The 14844-nt window shown below is 43.1% G+C and overlaps 1 protein-coding gene across 1 annotated transcript; it reads left to right on the top strand.

The window, feature by feature from the left end:
• Positions 1-11565: 11565 nt before the first annotated feature.
• Positions 11566-13182, top strand: LOC140183372 (cytochrome c oxidase subunit 2-like). The gene has a single exon (XM_072231799.1). The coding sequence runs from the start codon at positions 11637-11639 to the stop codon at positions 12876-12878; it is 1242 nt and encodes a 413-aa protein (XP_072087900.1). The 5' UTR covers positions 11566-11636; the 3' UTR covers positions 12879-13182.
• Positions 13183-14844: the final 1662 nt, after the last annotated feature.

Raw genomic sequence — 14844 nt, 5'->3', positions numbered from 1 at the left:
CTCCTTTCCAAATTGCAAAACACAATCCCTAGCGTAAGTCGCAATCAACTTGATGCACTTTGTTGGACTAAGGAGTATAGGACGTAATTAGAGGCGGTGGCGCCTATATACCACTTCAAACGGTCTTTGTTTGGTTGCCGAATGATAAGTGGTATTGTACCACTATTCTGCCCAGGGTAACCAACGTACCCATTCCCTTGGTCTATCGGCATCCCAGGTAGTTCTCTAAGCACCGGTTAACCACCTCCCTCAAAGTGTGCATGAGATTCACTTATTCTATGTCATTTTCAGCCTTAGGTAGTTGTTCCTCCAGCAGTTCTGTTCTTGGTCTGATAGTCTTGTTAACGCTTTCTAATATACTTTTTCTCTTGTACATATCTTCCTTCCCTTTCCTTCCTCGTCAGTGACGGATTTGCTCCTAACTAAATTCCAGCGACCTTCGAATGAATGAAGTTAGAAGCTAAGGGCTTTGTTCGAGTGCTTTGCCAATCATTCTTCTATGTATGAAAGTTAGAATCCTCTCGTGCGCACATCTTTTTTTCGATAATCTATCCCCTTTCTTACCGGAAGTTACATAAAAGAATATCTCCATAAAAGGAAGATTGGACATTGGGGATCTTTACCTAAAGGTGCGGAGCGAAGTCTGCATTTCTTGCAAGTTCTTCTCCCAGTCTCGGACTCAGCCTTTTAGCCGATTCGCACCTTTACTCTCTGTCTCAATCGAGCCGGTCAGATCAATAGAGAAGTCAGGCACGAAGAGGGTCCAATCAGCCTCAACCTTCTTTCTATTCTTAAAGGCTTCAGACGGCTGGTCTACTTCCTGCTTGAAGTCAAGTGAAGATGTGGCATCAGAGTCCTCCTTAAGCCCGGCAGCTTCTCCAACTTTTTCAATAAAGGGAAGAAACGCTTCAAACAATTCGTCCATAACATCTCTTACTCAGAATCTCCCTCATCTTTTTGCAAAAAGCCGCTCCACGGTGGTAAAGTCTCATCTTGTGTGTTGGCCGAAGTTACAATAGTCACATTGAACCCTCGAATATGTTCGAAGATCTCGAAATGATCTTCCAGTTCCGGGGAGAATTCGAACAACTCCGTTTCCATCGAGAATTGAATTGAGTTTAGCCGTCTTTCGACCGGAGAATCCACCAGAGACATTACTGTCGAGATTCTTACCGAAAAATTAGACATTCCATGCCCTCGGAGAGTGCTTTGTCGTGCTAGGTCACTGACATATCCTTTGTCTTTATTTGACCCCAAGAATGGATTTGATCGAAACGACTTTCCTGTCGAACCCCTGTGTGTCTGTATTAATTTCTGACCGCGCGGAATCTCCATAGCCAATTTTCCATTTTTGATTATGAAATCATAGGGTGCCTTTGGTACTAGTCTTATTTCACACGATCTAGGAACTTCCATAACGTTGGCGTGATTCAGTTTGAGCAACGGATCCTGACGTGAGACATCTTCGTAATGAAAATGGAGTGGAAACATAGTGTAGTGTTTTGGGCGTAACGTAACATTCTTTTTCTTCTCATACGATATTTCTAGTTAGATGAAAACGGCGCCCCTAAAGGCGATGTCATTTATGAATTTATTAAATATTAAACTTCCCCGGCTTCACCCTTGGCCTTTGTCCCGAAGAATCACTACCAGCTCTTTTCCCTGCGCTTGCAAAGTCAGCATCATACTTGGCTTAGGGTTCCTGTAGCTCGAGAGAGGTGAGAGTGTAGCGTGGTCCCTGCCTAATTTCTTATTCTTTACTTGCCTACCTCAAACCAACCAACAAAGCCAGTGTAGTGATCCCAGTCATCTATGTCTGAGTTCGAACATTCTTCAGAGAAAAGAACTTCCTAATGTGCCTGAATTTGACTTGCTTGCTTTCACACTTCTTCCTTCTCCAGCTTTAAGGGCTATTCTTCGCATAGAGCAAGAAAGATGTTTCTGTCATTCGAAGAGCTAAAGTAAAGTTCCTCACAAGGCTATACTCGAAAAGTAAGTAGAAGGCTTAGGCAAGAATAGGAATTTTTCATCAACGCTAGCGCCCCTAGTTCTATCGTAATCATACATAAACAAGTCAAAAGCCAAAAGCGCCTATAGCAAGATATTAGGTAGGAGTCTTGTAGTGGCTTTAGTTCTTCTCACGCGCATCCACCCGGGGGGATCCCTTATCCTCGTTGAGTACTTCTGTCCCCCCCTAACCTCCTATTCATGGGTTTTCTTTCCATTTCGATTGGAACAATCGTTAGGTTTTCCTCTGCCCGCCCCGTCCATCTTTCTTTGAAGGCCGAGTGAACGAAAGGAGAAAGGCAAGCTAAAAAACCTAACTTATAGCATTTCATGGTAGAAGAGTAGCCTACCAAAGAGTTTAGGTCAGGGATCAAAGCAAAGCGTCGAGGCGCGAAGTCTTTAAGATCGGATGCAATTCTTAAGCTGGTACATGCTGCACTGGTCCGTATTTCTTGCGGGCCTGGCATCTCTTAGCATATTTTATTAAATAAATAAATCTTACAAGTACCTGACGAGAGGCTGTTGCCAATCATCCTGCCCAATCTCTTCTGGCTCCATTATGTAACAGTAAAAAGTGATCTGGAATGTTGTTGGAATCGTCCTTTGAACGTATGTTCTTCAGGTGTCCGATTAGGAAATCTCAAACGTCGAAGCCAGCTGTGCCATTGTGTTAGCCTCAACATTGGCTCTTCTAGGTACTTGGTCTATTTTTATTTCATCAAACTCGGCGAATCGAGTCTAGGGCTCTTTTTCTCTATGGCTGCTGCTTTGCATCTATTACCTGATACTCAGCGATGACTTGTCTCACTACTAGTTAGGAGAGAGAAAAACAATACCTGCTCCCGCACCACCTTGCGTACTGGAGCCATCGAAATACATTTGACATGGAGTTGTGGTCAGACGCATGACCTCTCCATCATTCTGATCGGGCAACTGCTTGCCTAAGAAAAACGGATGATTTATCCAAAATTTTGCCAACACCTGTCCTTTGACCGAAAGTGCGCTCTATAGCTAGCTCCAATTGAACAGGTTGAGGAAAAGAGCCGTTAAAGCCCTTTTTTCTTTCTTTTTTGAATGAATTAATTCCGTCGATAGACAATAAGGAGCGAAAGCCACTCAGTTGATTGCTAAATCTCTAGTTCGTGAGAAGGATTTGCTGTAGTCAATCAATGCTTAAAAGAATTTACAAATCTTTCTGGTCTTACTGCATATCCAAGAGTAAAATCTACTATGGATATGATGCTGCAAAGTTCAATATTTCAAATCTAATTGGCTTTAATGAAGGTAAAATGCCAATGAAGTACCTGGGATTGCCAGTCTCTCAGTTAGTGATTGTTTGCCTCTAATTGAGAGAATCAAAGCTAGAGTAAAGAGATGTACTGGAAAATACCATACCTCTAATATGCTGGACAACTGGTTCAGAGTGCCCTCTTTAGCATGCAAGTTTACTGGAGTACTGTGTTCATACTGCCGGTTTTGATTTGAAGACAAAAGATAAGATCTGCAGAAGGTTCTTATGGTCTGGTCCTGATATGGTTAAGAACAAAGGGAATGTTGCTTGGAAATTGGCTGCCCTTTACCTTTAAATTAAAAGTGCTTTCGGGCTTCATTGGTGGAAGCTGCTATGTTGAAGCATATCTTGGTTCTGGCTGCAAAAAGTCCTTCTATCTGGGTATGTATTAGAATACAATGCTTCTCAAAAATAAGAAGCATTTTGTGCCGGGCCATGAGAAGGAAGACTAGTTATATGCTTTTCACATGCAAGTTCAAGCGAATATAAACATCATCATGCTAATCTCAAAGAGCTCGGGGCTTCCCGCCAGAAAGTGATAGAAAGTACACCCCGAGACGTAGCGTGAAGTTCGTTGCCAAGGTAGATCGTGCCTGTCAAGATATTGCGTATAATATATATAGAGGGATAGCCAGTCGCGTGAAAGACCAAGACAAGCGCCACTGGATAAGCCCGATTTCGAAGCTAGAAGAACAAAATCATAATCCGTTTTTGCCAAACAAAAGATAGAGTTCAAATTAATATTCAACCAGCTTGGAGACAGCTGTTTTCTGTAGCTTTCAAAGTGATGGGATCAAGCAGTTACTCAATAAGTTGTCTTCCGTTATAAACCCTGATAGGGCTTAGTTGGCCACTTTCCTTCTCATGCCCGATCTTGGCTCATATCAATAAACTTTGTCTGGGTCTGTCAATGTATGAGTCTCAAGTGAGTGAAGCTGCTTTGGTCTACTCTGGGTGCACAATTATTATTGTAATATCCTTTTTTTTACCTAGTACCAGTCATCTTAAAGGCCAGCAAATAAGACAGAAAGCGAGTTGTAAGCAGTAGTCTTTCAATGTTCAGTTCAATTATTCTCGCTAGCAATCTCTTAGGCTTATCCTTTCAAAAAGGAATCATCAAGCCGGTACTAATCTAACTCTTAGGGGAGCCTTTGATGGGCTTGGCCTGAGGGACCTTACCCTACCCTTATATATGGTCGAATTGCTTGTACAGCTAGCCCGCTACCTCTCTAATAAATCTGAGTACTTAACATTTTCGATCCCATATCGAGGAAGTGAGCCAAAATGAGCCATCAATACAGTATAGAATATATAGGGCTCCCTTCTTTTTTCAGCTTAGCCACGTCGACCGGATCAATCCACTTTAGCTCGTTCCCAACTCGGTTGGATCTAGGATAGGACCGGTTAGCACAACTTCACTTACTTAGACGTAAAAGTTTCACACCTGACCTGCTTTACTTGTTATTTTCTTCGGTCTAGGATGTTAATCCAACAGGTATCACATAAGCCCTATGTTTGGGATATTGACTAACGAAAGTTCCCTCGTTTTCGATGAATTGGATTTTGCCTCAAGAAATAGAAAGAGTGCTATTTTGTTTGAGGATTCCTAAGTAGTCCCCTCTGACTTGCATTAATAAAGAAAGTAATTCAACGGTATAAGTCATTTTTACTACTGAATCAGCAAGATGAGTGGTATCAGCTAGTGATCCCGTTATATCAACTACCGCATCGTCATCGTCTGGCTCAGTGGCGGGGGAGGTTTTCTCCACGATATAAGATTGGGTACCAGATTCCGATTCAACAATCTAAGCTTTAAGTAACTAACTCTTTGTCTTCGAGGAAGGCATATGATGGAGGAGCGACAAGCCCTCTAAGAAAAGGGCCTTTTCATACTCGTTGGCGGTAGCAGACTTTCTTCTACTATGGGCGAACCCTCCTCTTTGGTACCATATTCTGAGTCCGAAGAGAATTCAGCCTAAGTTACCAACTTTCAATTAATAGGAAGGAAGTTGGGACATGTCCATTGTCTGGGTTCAAGTCCATTAACCGAGCGAGCTTTCAACCCCAACGCAAAGACAATCTAATTGATGGAGCTTTCGCAGGAATTTCTTATGTTACCCGCTCTAACCCATTCTCGGCAACTTTCAACCATACGAATTCAAAGGAGATAATAATGCTTACTTGATAAAGGAAGGTAATTTATTACTCGACTGTAAGGCATGAAGTACTGACTCGATAGAGTCTGGATAGAGAAAAGAGCTTACTTGTTAAAGGAAGGAGAGGTACGATTGCCCGGAAACAAGTGCAAAAGAAAGAGTATAAGCTAGCTAAAATACACTCTTTGGGAAGCGCTATCGAATCAGAGAAATGAAAGAAAGTCTCATAGCAAGATCCCGATAATAGCATAGCCCTTTCTCTTATTACTGAGAAATTAACGTTTTAACGATGAATTAGGAATCGTCCATATTATGACGAGAAGACGCATTCGTGAAGGCCTATAGAGCCCGTAGAAAATCAATAATGAAAGAATCTCGCACTATATAGAGCCGGCTGACTGGTAAGATAGACGAGAGCTACGGGAGAAGAGCGTTAAGCCACTTTACCAATAGGTTCAGGAGCAAGAACTCATTCTTGAGGTTTAAGCTCACGACGTCAGATTTCCACAAGGGAATCCCTTAACATACGGATTGAAAGGTAGGCCACGACCTAACCAGCTTGTGGCTTAGGGGAGTAATCACTCAATTTAACCTATGAGGTACGTAGGTCACTCATATGAGGCCAAGAAGCGTAATAGCCCGTAATAGCCTAGGGGTTGGGTTGACCCGCGGCAAAACTCACTGTGTTCCGTTTGTAAAGCGGGCATTATCAGTCAGCTTTGTAGCAGGACAGCTAATAGGTTAGGTACGTAAGTCACTAACCCGCTTGCGGGTTAGGCTATTATGCGTCCTGTCCTCTATTTACATCAAGAGTACGAATGAAGTTCTTAGGGCCCTATCTATCTAGATAATTTTCTCATGATATGTGCTGTCCTCTGTCTGGCTCTGTAGTAAGTTCCCTGCTAAGGCTGGGATGGGACTCCCCAATGGAATGGTGTTAGAGCGGCTTGGCATTCCGCCCCTATCGCTAAATCAATGAGATACGTGGATCAAGAAGCTATCTTTGTTTGAGCGGCTCTGCCTAAGGTCGAGCTGCTATCGCTGCTTGCCCCTCTCGTCTAGTGGCTTTTGCCTTTTTAAAAAAATATTTTCAACTTTTTTTTTTGTCTAGAAAGAGAATGCCTTCTATAATATAATAACAAATACATAATCTAAGGGAAAAGACATGAGATCAAGTGAGAAAGAACTAATGAATGTTCTTGCTCCTCAAGAAAGACAAGACGGCAGGGAACTAAGGTGATGTTGTAGCTTTTCCACCTACCTATCATACAATCTATACTTTGAGACCTGATGAATGAAGGGCGGGCTCACTCCTCTAATGCTGTGATAGAAAAGAGAGGTACCAGGGGAATCAATGCTCTCAGCTGAAACAGGGCGTCTGTCTTCGGGCAATCTACTGCTTGAGAAGAGGCTGCACATGAAGGAGAGGTAGCATCATGATATCATTAATACGATTTCCTCCCAGGGGATTTAGGCCTTCGAAGATGATGGACAATTTACTCTTTCTAATCTAATGGCATAAGTATCAAAGGAAGAACTGATTGACCTATTACTAGGTTATGTCCTTTCATGCAGTGCGAGTTAGGTTGAATTTATCCTTGAGATTGGACGCAAGAAGGAATAGAACTCCGAAGCTTTGGTAGCGAAAGAATATTTTAGTGCGGAGCTTTACCTTTTTTACTCCTCTAAAGGGAGGGCAAGGTGATTTATCATTGACCATTCATTCTGTAACGTTCATAAAGCCCTTCCCCTTCCTCCTACAGTTTAGGAAGATAGCAGCCAGAAAGACGAGAAGTATTGGGATAACTGAATACTTTTATGCCTCTATCAATGTAGTAACCCTCTTTTTTGAATCTTAATTAGAAAGCGGAGCAGCTTGCCGAATCCAAAGTGTCTATCTCCGCCGCCTCTGATTCTTATAGGAGCTAGGATTCTTTCCTAGTACCAAAACTTACAGGAAAAACTAGGGCTCTTATATAATATAAATAAGACTCTTAGCTTACTCTTCTAGAGCTAGAACAGGGGAATTCAAGCCATCTAAGCACTTTTTTTCGATAGGCCGGCCAGGCTGACTATTACCGAGTTCGCTGGTCATTCCAGGCTGAATCTTATGGTGAGTTCTAGGGAAGGCCTATAAAGCTCTCAAGATACAATAAATAGAGACCGGTGGCATCTGACTTTCAGTTGAAATAAAGTAAAGACAAGAAGAAAGTCTAGCCGGAATAAACTACATGAAAGCAAGCAGAGGAAGCGGAGAGGTACTTGAGAGAATGGAGGGCGGATTTCGTAGCGCTTAATCGTGGTTGGGGCATTCCTTCTTTTAAAAGAAGACTACAGGACGAAAGAAGAAGCTCTTACATCGGGTAAGTAGACCGCTCGAATAGGCTGAGAGACAAACCGTTCGGTAGGGCGCTTTGATGCTTAGTCAGGGGAAAGAACGAATTCTTTAGATAAAGGCTTGTCCCCAGGTGCCTATCAAAAGTCCTAAGCAAAGTGGTCTCCCTTCGAGGAACGTAGCGACTGTCAAGAACAGCAAAGCGACCGAGTCGAGCTCAAGGAATGAAGAGCTATTCAAGCTTTTGTCCTTATCTACTTTCATTTAGACTAAGGTGTCAATGGCACCCTTACCTCTTCTTAGTGACATAGAAATAAAGACTAGATTGAGTAGTGTTATTCATTCCATTTAATAGAAAGCAGTTGCAAGCTCCCTCTTTATATTCTTCAAAAGTATGATTTACCAACTAAGACAAAGTGAGCTTAGGCAAAAAAACTTGCATCAATCCCGATTGTCGACCTTAGCAACAAGTAGCTTGCACGACCAGCACAGCACTAACGGAGACGAAGAGAGTTTTCCGCGTCCGTCGATCCGGTAGGAAAAAGTAAGATGAAAGCCCATTGGAGTCATCCTACAAAGGGTTTATGGATCACTGCTTAGTTTTAAGGATTGCTACGACATCAGTTTACCGGTACAATAATGGTTAGGGACTTTTTTTTGAGTCCTTTATTAACATTAACTGAAGACCAAGCCAATCTCGATGAAAAATAGAGAAATACAAGTACATCCCTTGTTCTGCCATTTGACTTTCTTTGAATTTCAACTTCTTATCTCGAGCCTAATTTTTTTAATATAAGGAATTTTTTTTACCCTCGGGACAAGATTCAATCATACACAAATAGCCAGGCGATCTCATACACAATAAGAGTAGGTTCTAGGGACAAAGTAGCTTAGTTGAACATAGTGAGACTAAGGGACGAAAGGTCAAACCCAGAAATGTGCAAGCAAGACCCAGCAAGAAAACTTTTTCGCGCGAAAGCTGTTGCTTGTTCCATAACTTGCTCCTCCATTTGCTGGGATGTAATCATCGCGGAGTCATTGGTACTAGATAGACCATAATCATTTCATACGCTATTTTGGATCTGGTCTGATCCTCTTGTGAAGAGGTACTACCAGCATTTCTCCTTCTCACGTAATGTCTTGAAGACGGCTGGCTCGTAGATGTTCAGCCTCCAATGCAGAAACTTACTTTCACAGATAGACTAGCAAGCAAGGTCCTCAGCACTTACTATGACCTCGTCCCTTCTTGCTTCCCTGCTGAGGAGGTTGGGATTCCCCTTCCCTACATGTTGATAGCAACTTCCTCAGTCATGCCAGACATGCTTGCCCACAAGTAGTCTCGCTCCCACGAACCAAGCTCGAACCAGGCTTCCTCGAAGCAAGGCTCTGATACCACCTTGTCACGGATAGCAGCTGAAGCTTTAGGGTTCATTTTGCTTAGTGCACTTGAATTAGCTTAGTGTGAAAGGAGTTACGGAGCCCTTTTTCTTTGAGGCGCTAGAGAAGTTCTATTTTATAGCTAGACAAGACAACAGGGGAAAAGGAAGGTAGGTAAGATTCTCACCGAGCCCTAACGATAGATGAAGCAGGGTAAATTCGGTTAGCTCACACTGGATTTCTATTCCGATCTTTAGCTACCATCCCTGACGTTGGTGGATTTTGCCGCATCTAGTAGGGGTCACTTTGGTTCTGAAAGGTATGCTGCTGGCTTGGTGGATATCGCCCTATAAGGGATTTCTAAATCGACTGGATCAGCTGGAACTACACAAGGAAGCAGGATTCATTGTTGTTCTTCCTTTACAGAGTCAACGGCCTCAATAGGCGGGAATAGAAGGTGCAGGAACATCACTACCTACAGACCCACCTTTGATGGGCTTCTGGAGGAGGAGCTAGAGAAAGGGGTTCCTCGCTCAGCAGTTTCGAGGTCGTCCAAGACCTGACTTGAAAGAATTCTGACTATGGGCTGGTCAAGCGGTTGGTGTCTGGGAAGAAAATGGATTTACCAACAGCTGTGGTGAAGGGTGCAGGAGGGAGCTTTTACGAGGGGAGTACTCATAGTCCATTTAGGCCCCTGTCCTTGATTAGCTTCCTGGAGTGGTCTATTCTTAGACGGTTGGACCAAGCATTGCTACGCCAAGTGGCGTGGTATGCTAAGAAATCCGGATGCCTCAATCCTGGTTTGATGGACCTACTGTAGTTCGATCGATAGGGGTTAGCCCGATCTTATCCGTTTTGGACAACTAAAGTCTTTGATCTCATCATCAAATATGACAAGAAGGATTAAACCTCGTGCGAGAACTTCGTTTATCTCATTAGGATATCCTGGGATTGTTGGTTGCCGGGGAAGAGTCTGACTCAGCCCATTCTATTCTTTAGTAGAGGTCTTACAACCTCGAGACAATGAAAAAGAGAATAGAAGATTCAGTCTAACAACATGTTTAACCATACCAAAGGTAAGTAGTCAGTCGCCAACATTCCATTTGAATTAGTGAATATGGGCGATAGGCAGGCACGTAGTCACTCAGATTAATGCAATCTTTCCCTATCAAAGCCTCCGCTATATTATGACTTTGAAATCAACGCCCTGCCGTCCACATAATGATCGGAAAACGCAGGCTATCTAGAGCCCTTAAGAGCGAAAAGAAGATCAGAAGGAGGAAGTAAGGCCTTCCGCCCACGAGTTTATGGTTCCTGCAGGCAACCTGGCATACCGCAGTCTCATTGATTTCTTTTCCCTAAAGGGGAGCGGAATCCCTTCTAGAAATGTTTAGCCAAGTAGCAGCTAAGAAAGCATTCGCTTTTCGGCTGGAATCGAAGCTGCGGATAGATCAGCAGATAGGTTGCTGCGGATAATTTATCCGCTGTTGATCAAATTAATCGTCTTCAAGATCGTCTGAACTGTATACCTATTCCCTGGTCGCTGGTATATTGATTTACTAACAAGGCCTTCGTACCTCTCGCTCCTAGGACTAGCGGAACTAAGACCTGTGAAAGAAACTAGGAGATAAAGCCCTTGATATGACCTTACGGATTAACACAGAATCAATCTCTGACTTTCTTCCCCTTTGAAATCCATTCTTGCATCTGCTTTCCTTGTTAGCCTAGCTAGTCAACATCCGCTCTCTAGAAAGCACTTTCTAATTCGAATGGGCAAAGCTCTTCCTTCCTTTGGTGATGAAGTTGGGCCGTCTTTATTATGTCAATTCTGAGTCAACCATATTCCCATCCTCGGCTTTCAGCCTCCGAGACTTTCCAACCTTTTCGGTAGGAAGGATCACTACAACTTTACTCAGGTCGGGTACTACCCAATGATCAAGTACCGGTTACAGTACAGGATACCACAACTAATTCACGACTCCTCCATCGAGCAATGCAACTCGAGATGGAACATGTATTATTTCATTCAAAATGGCTATTCTAAAAATATGATATGAACAGTCTTTTCTCATGAAAAATGCAACTTTGAAATTGCGTAGGTGATGGCAGAAAATCCATCAAGAAATTACATAGATAGAGCAGTGCAGGGCTGCTCTTGACAGTTTTCATTTTCGATTGAGAAAGCGGCAGGCCCAAAGAGCACTACAGTAGCGCCTTGCGAGGTCGTAGAGCCGGTAACCCTCGTTCGCCTAAGATCGAAAATGCTCTGTCTTTGAGGAAAAAGAGATATAGATAGTGTTTCAGGATTTCATTGTTTTGAGTCTTTACTTAACTCGACCGCCTTTCTACTCCCATGCTTTTCTTTAGTCAACAACCAAGCACATTGAACAATAGTTCTTCACTACTCCTACAGGCTTGACGGAGTTCAGAGTTCAGTCTGTCTGGAGGGAATTATTTTAGATCAATCACTATGTTTAACAACGTTCGACGCATCTCTTTATTTGATGAGAAGAGTCTTAACTCAACTTCGAGTGATACAGCTTCTATGTGGAATGATTTTCCATCGGTCCCTTCTGACCTGCCACCCTTACCAGCCGACTCGGTTCCATCTGTCCCCTCATTACCTTCCATAGCAAGTGATGTTGAGGTGGAGCAGCCGGCTCCTTCTAATTATAATTACGAGACTCATGGTATTGATGAGGATCATCCGGGTCTTAACCCGGACAGTGAACGTATAGTAGAGCTTCAATCTGATATACACGATAAATTGGGAGAGTTGATGACTAACAAGAGTGACCAAGACGTTCTGAGTGCGGCCGAAGCTTTACATGGCGAAAGCAACAATATCCCTTTTCTGGAGCACCTGTTAGATGATTTGAACAAAAACGGAATAGAAGGTGAAGCCTATAAGGATGCCCTGGATCTATCGAATAGGTTGGGTATATTACCCGATAAAGCAGCTTTGTGTGATGCAGCGGAGCCATGGCAATTAGGATTTCAAGACGCAGCAAGTCCTATGATGCAAGGAATAATCGATTTACATCACGATATCTTTTTCTTCCTCATTCTGATTTTGGTTTTCGTATCACGGATCTTGGTTCGCGCTTTATGGCATTTCCACTATCAAAAAAACCCAATCCCGCAAAGGATTGTTCATGGAACTACTATCGAGATTCTTCGGACCATATTTCCTAGTATCATCCCGATGTTCATTGCTATACCATCATTTGCTCTGTTATACTCAATGGACGAGGTAGTAGTAGATCCAGCCATTACTATCAAAGCTATTGGACATCAATGGTATCGGACTTATGAGTATTCAGACTATAACAGTTCCGATGAACAGTCACTCACTTTTGACAGTTATACGATTCCAGAAGATGATCTAGAATTGGGTCAATCACGTTTATTAGAAGTGGACAATAGAGTGGTTGTACCAGCCAAAACTCATCTACGTATTATTGTAACACCTGCTGATGTACCTCATAGTTGGGCTGTACCTTCCTTAGGTGTCAAATGTGATGCTGTACCTGGTCGTTTAAATCAGATCTCTATTTCGGTACAACGAGAAGGGGTTTACTATGGTCAGTGCAGTGAGATTTGTGGAACTAATCATGCCTTTACGCCTATCGTCGTAGAAGCTGTTCCTAGTAAAGATTATGGTTCTCGGGTATCCAATCAATTAATCCCACAAACAACAGGGGAAGCTTAAGCGAAAATGAAAGAGTAGGGTGAGGGATAAGGGGGGAAGCCACTAAATGGAAGGCTTCGCTCGCTCTAAGGCTCGTTTAGTAGACAGCGAGTGGAGTGCATAAGCCCCTTTAGAGTTAGAGATAGGGGCGAGTACTACACGAGCTCGTAAGTCAAGTACGGAACGAGCGGAGGAGAGCGACCTCATCTTGCTTGCTTCTGGCGAAGCTTCTAGAAGGCCACCACTTCATAGGAGCGATAGCGAAGCCGTAGAAAGGCAAACAGCTCGTATAGCTCGCAATAGCGAGCCTACTTTTAGCTTTTTTTTTACTTTACCGCGGGACCTTAACAAGGAAAGTCAAGAATATCATCAGTAAGAGGGGTTGCTATTGAATCCGCTTCTCGAGTATGCAAGGCCTTTTTTTCGTCTTTTTCGGCCTGTTGGTACTTGTCGAATTGAAACTCGATACGATAATAAGAAGATTCGCCAACATTACCCATTTTTTTAGTGGATTCGGGCCGGGGTAAGTACGTGATTTCAAATTGCATCTTATAAGCATATGATCCTCCTTTTACTGTTAAAGTACCATCTCCGCCTTTGCTATCTATGCTTCCTGGTCGCTAGACTCATTCTTCTACTTGACTTCCAGCTACTCTGCTCTGAGCTTAAGAAAGGTTCAAAAGTAGCTTTGGTTGCCGCTAAAATCGGATGTGATTTTTGTAGTGGTGAATTCCAGAACAGGTAAATTCCCCCTCTCCTTTCGGGAACTCTCTTCTCTAGGGATTCCAATTCTATTTCTATTGACTCTTCCATGGGTGTTTTGTATTGCTACAACAAAAAAAGTTTTGGTAACTTACTTACAGATTGTATCTTAAATAAAAGAAACATCAACATCCTTTAAGCTAAGACTAAGGGATGGGGGGAACACTACCGATCCCGAGACAGACGACGAAGCTACATCGATTACAAAAAAATCTGAGTCAGTGGTGGCAGACCCTTTCCCGGCCCCTACAATCAAGCAACCTCACCAATGTGAATGAAAGAAAGGGAACCCCATACATCTCGACAAGTTCGTGCCTCTTTAGGATTTTAAGTGCGAACTAAAACCTCTTTTGAATTCTTATTCCGACTCCGAAGTCCGGATATTTGGTTGCTTTCTACTCGACCCATGTGGTTCGGCTTGTTGCGCCACCTCACTTAACCAAACATATCCGAGAAGAAGTTCTACCAGATCTACAGCACTTGCTGCTTCATGCCCGGTTGCATCTGACTCTGCTGGTTCACCTTCTAAACAGGTATCCGCACCTGATACACATCCTTCTCCTGTAGCTTCTTCTTTTTCCTATATTGTGGTGGCTTATTCAGCGAGCTGGAGCTCCTACAGTTCCCGCCCCAGCTTCAACTCTAGCTCCCTTCGGCCTCGAAGATCATCAGGTTCCATCAAAAGTTTCTATCTCACTCTGTTAATAGGTTTTTTACTTCTGCATGTTGGGAATCAAAATAGAATAAGATTTTCTACTTTATAAGTGATCAACTAGGTTTTGAATCCCTCGCTTACACTCTTTTGGGCTAGGTTCAGTTGGAGGTCGTACATTTCACCAGAGAAAAAGGGGGGGGGGATTTTCATACTGAAATCGATTCACCCGAAAAGGAAGCAAGGCTTCCATTCCGCGAGGAGCGAATAGATTATTATTGCGGTTTAAAGCACACTCTAATATCATAAGGACCGAACTCATCGGATCAGAAAGAGATGGCCAGTCCCTTCCTAATGCGAAAGAGCTTTATTCCGGTACTTCACACCCAAAGCAAAGCTGCACGGAATAGGGGCCTTACTTGTCCCGGTCCGGGAAGAGGTTAAGGTATTGTGGTTCCTCCCACATATCTTTCAACAAGGCATCCTAAGAACAAACCCTTACAAACCTCTTAGAGATGAGAGGCCTGTTGGAATTCATCATGCCCATTTGATATTTCATTTAGTCATCCCACC

This window comes from Arachis hypogaea, unplaced genomic scaffold, assembly GCF_003086295.3.
Source record: "Arachis hypogaea cultivar Tifrunner unplaced genomic scaffold, arahy.Tifrunner.gnm2.J5K5 arahy.Tifrunner.gnm2.scaffold_22, whole genome shotgun sequence".
NCBI lineage: Eukaryota > Viridiplantae > Streptophyta > Magnoliopsida > Fabales > Fabaceae > Arachis > Arachis hypogaea.
Note: the sequence above shows the minus strand (reverse complement) of the source record. Positions and strands in the feature narration are given on the sequence as shown.

Excerpts from the sequence above, each read along its gene's own strand:
- LOC140183372 (XM_072231799.1), top strand. The coding sequence starts at position 11,637 with ATGTTTAACAACGTTCGACGCATCTCTTTATTTGATGAGAAGAGTCTT.